Consider the following 3,349-nt stretch of genomic DNA (forward strand, 5'->3'; position numbering starts at 1 on the left):
TGTAACAATTAAAAGGCCCATGGACTTTTATTTAAATGTCTCAAACATATTTGAGACCATTTAACATTTACTTGATTTAACTCAAGTCCACTAGTTTAATAATTATTTCTAATTGGGCTCTACAAGGCCCAATGTTGTCTAATTAATTCAACACTTGAATTAATTTAATTATTTGGACTCTACTAAGTCCAATAGTGTTTAATTAATTCAACACTTGAATTACTTTAATTTAGTCCATAATAATGTATATGAAAATCACAATATTCAAATACATTACTCGTTTGGCCAACTTTTAATTTAGGAACACTTCCTCAAATTAAAAGTTACATTCTCCTAATAGAAGTCATACTTCTATTTTTATTTACGCTTATAAACTCCTTTATAAGCCGTTCAACACATTGAACTATTTTACTTCTCCACAGGATCTAGAAATTTAGCACTTTTGTGACCCTCAATGGTTCATTGATACAACTAGCCGTGGGTTCACATCTCCATGTGATTCGAACTAAACATGTCCTTATACGAGCATACCCAAATTGCTCCACTATTACTTATCAACTCTTTGATAACAAAGAACGTCAGAACTCAAGTCTGATAGTACACAACCAATCATGTTAAACACCTAGCAGCATCGCTTACATGATTTCCTAAGTATCAAATGATAGTGCCTGCAAGAACCATTCAATTATGGTTAGCGTACAGTACGGTCCCTTCAACTCATATATCACGACCGATTCGACAACCATTGGTTTATCGAGAGTTGTCAATGAATCAATACCATGTGTCACGTCGTAGTTGCATCGATGGTGTAATCTATGAAACCCCTTTCATAATTACCACCATACTTTGATCAGAGATTTCATACTACATACACATAGGATATCCATACCCGAAGGTAAGCCTGTGAATCCTCGACTACAATGCATCGACTCCTATATGTTTCGACAAAACACCCAACCTTGCCACCTGATGACCCCTTGAGAGTCGGTAAACAAGTCAAAGTCTAATGCTAGCACATATAGTCTCAATGTTGTCTCGGGTCATAAGGACTAATGGTGTACAACCACAAACCAGGACGTTTCCACTCGATAAGTGAGAACCACTTGGAAAGTTCTTTATGGAGGGTTGTTCAATGCACTCTACAAGGAGCACCTATCTGCATGCTCGGACATCACAATGTCCCATACCAATGAAACATGGTACTCACATCGCAGATACTAGTCTCGAACTCGAGCGGCCTATATCCTTCTTAGCGGCGGCTGAATCGACTAGGAACTGTTTAGAATACACAGTATTCCAAATATGAGTTTCATGATACTCTTTATATGAGCATCTCATATGCTTTCTATTATTTGTATATTCAAGGGCTTTATCTATGCAACTAGCATGGGTATACAGATAAAGGTGTGCCAAAATAATAATTTCAAATATTATTAAAATAAAGATCGTTTATACATAGAGTTTCATTGTGAACAGTCGGCCAACACTTGGCTCGACGTGCACCTACTCTAACTTAATTATTGTCATTAAGTTTTAATGTTGCATGCTTATTAGTCTGTTTAGTAGTGGCTCGGTTAATGGCGATACATTTGGTGGTATCAGAGCATGCAAAAATTTTTGGGACATTAGTTCTGTTTTGAGGATTTAGAGATAGATTTTAGTTTCCATTCATATGTCAGGAGATGGAAGCAGTCACGGAACTGTGGGACATGGCCGTTATGGGGACGATGAGGCTGGCCGAGAACATCGTCGTAGAGATCGTGACAGAAGGCGTCACTGAGATCACGATGAAAGGATACGTAGGAATCGTGTCAACATTATGGATTTCATGTAGATTAGACTTCCACTGTTGACCGAAGATGATAATGCCGATTTTGCTGAAGCTTGGGCCGATATCATGGAGCAGTGTTTTTTAGTGCTGCACTATGATGAGGATGAGAAGATGGAGGTAGACGATTTCATTATCCAAGGAAAAGCTCGGAAATGGTGGAAACATGTTTATGCTATTCTAGTTCAGCAGCATGGGCGGATTCGTTGGGAACATTTCCGTCAGTCCTTCATCAATCATCACTTTCCTCCAGCTCTTCTTCAAGCGAAGGAGATCAAACTGTTGACCATTAAGCAAGAAGATTCAAGCATTGAGGATTATCATAAGAATTTTACGGATCTGTTGCCGTACGCTCCTCACATTAGTGAGAATTATGCAGCAAAATATTCTCACTTTTTGAATGGTTTGAAACAGGAGATTATTGATCGAGTTTCTGTCTGTGACGATCCTACTTCTTACGAAGGATTAGTGAATCGTTGTCGTCATGCTGAGATCATTATTGCTAGGAGGAAGGCTATGCAAGCTAGCAAAAGCTCTAGTTCGTTGGGACTAAGAGGTCAGTCTTTCAAGAAATCAGTATCTTCTTCTTTCGGTTCAGGAGGGGTACACAGCTCTGGCAGGAAAAATATGCAATGTGGCCACTGCAGAGGCAATCACCAGACGGAGAATTGTCGAAGAGCAACATGTGCTTGCTTCAATTGTGGTGGTTTAGGTCACATAAAGAGGGATTGCCCTAATTTGGAGAATCGGAGTGGAGGCGGAGGTTCTATAAAAGGGTCTTATAGTGGAAAACAGTCTCAGGCTACTGTGCAACAGAAGGGTTTTCCTGCCCAACGTTCTCGTTGTGGAGGAATATCACAAGGATCTCAGCAACGCCCACGAGTTCAGGGGCAAGTGTTTGCCCTAAACCAAGAACAAGCTGAGGAGCAAAACAAGAGAGTCATTGCAGGTAATTTTAATTTATGTGGTATTCTTGCATATGTATTAATTGACACTGGGGCATCGCATTCATTCATAGCATCAATGTTTGTTAAGAAGCATAAACTACTCTACATGTCATTAGATGTTTTGATATCGGTTTCTACACCAATGAGAAAAGAGGTCTTAGCTAAACGACTTGTAGTAGACTATTTGTTAGAGTTTGAGGGAAAATACTTGTCTAACAATTTGATGATATTGGCTATGGAAGATTTCGATAATATTATGGGAATCGACCTATTGACTAAGTATAGAGTGACTGTAGATTGTTATCAATATCTTGTTCAGTTTCGTCCAGAAGGAGACGAGAATTGGTTCTTCTTCAGTGAGGGAGCTTGACCTCCAATGCTATTAGTGTCTGTTGTAAAGGCACAACGGGCTTTAGCGAAAGGGGGAGAAGGATACCTCATTTATGCTGTTGACGTATCGAAGGATGTAATCGACGTGAAGAACATTCTAGTTGTCGATGAATTTCCTGATTTTTTCTCCGATGAAATTCCTGGATTTCCTTCGGAGAGGGAAGTGGAAGCGGAGATAGAGTTG

General features: G+C 39.4%; 1 protein-coding gene across 1 annotated transcript; it reads left to right on the forward strand.

The window, feature by feature from the left end:
- The first annotated feature begins 1,897 nt into the window (after positions 1-1,897).
- Positions 1,898-3,145, forward strand: LOC140835322 (uncharacterized). The gene has a single exon (XM_073200813.1). The coding sequence runs from the start codon at positions 1,898-1,900 to the stop codon at positions 3,143-3,145; it is 1,248 nt and encodes a 415-aa protein (XP_073056914.1).
- Positions 3,146-3,349: the final 204 nt, after the last annotated feature.

This window comes from Primulina eburnea, chromosome 6 (assembly GCF_022965805.1).
Source record: "Primulina eburnea isolate SZY01 chromosome 6, ASM2296580v1, whole genome shotgun sequence".
Classification (NCBI taxonomy): Eukaryota; Viridiplantae; Streptophyta; class Magnoliopsida; order Lamiales; family Gesneriaceae; genus Primulina; species Primulina eburnea.

Bases quoted from the DNA above. Each gene is read 5' to 3' on its own strand.
- LOC140835322 (XM_073200813.1), top strand. From the start codon at position 1,898: ATGGAGCAGTGTTTTTTAGTGCTGCACTATGATGAGGATGAGAAGATG.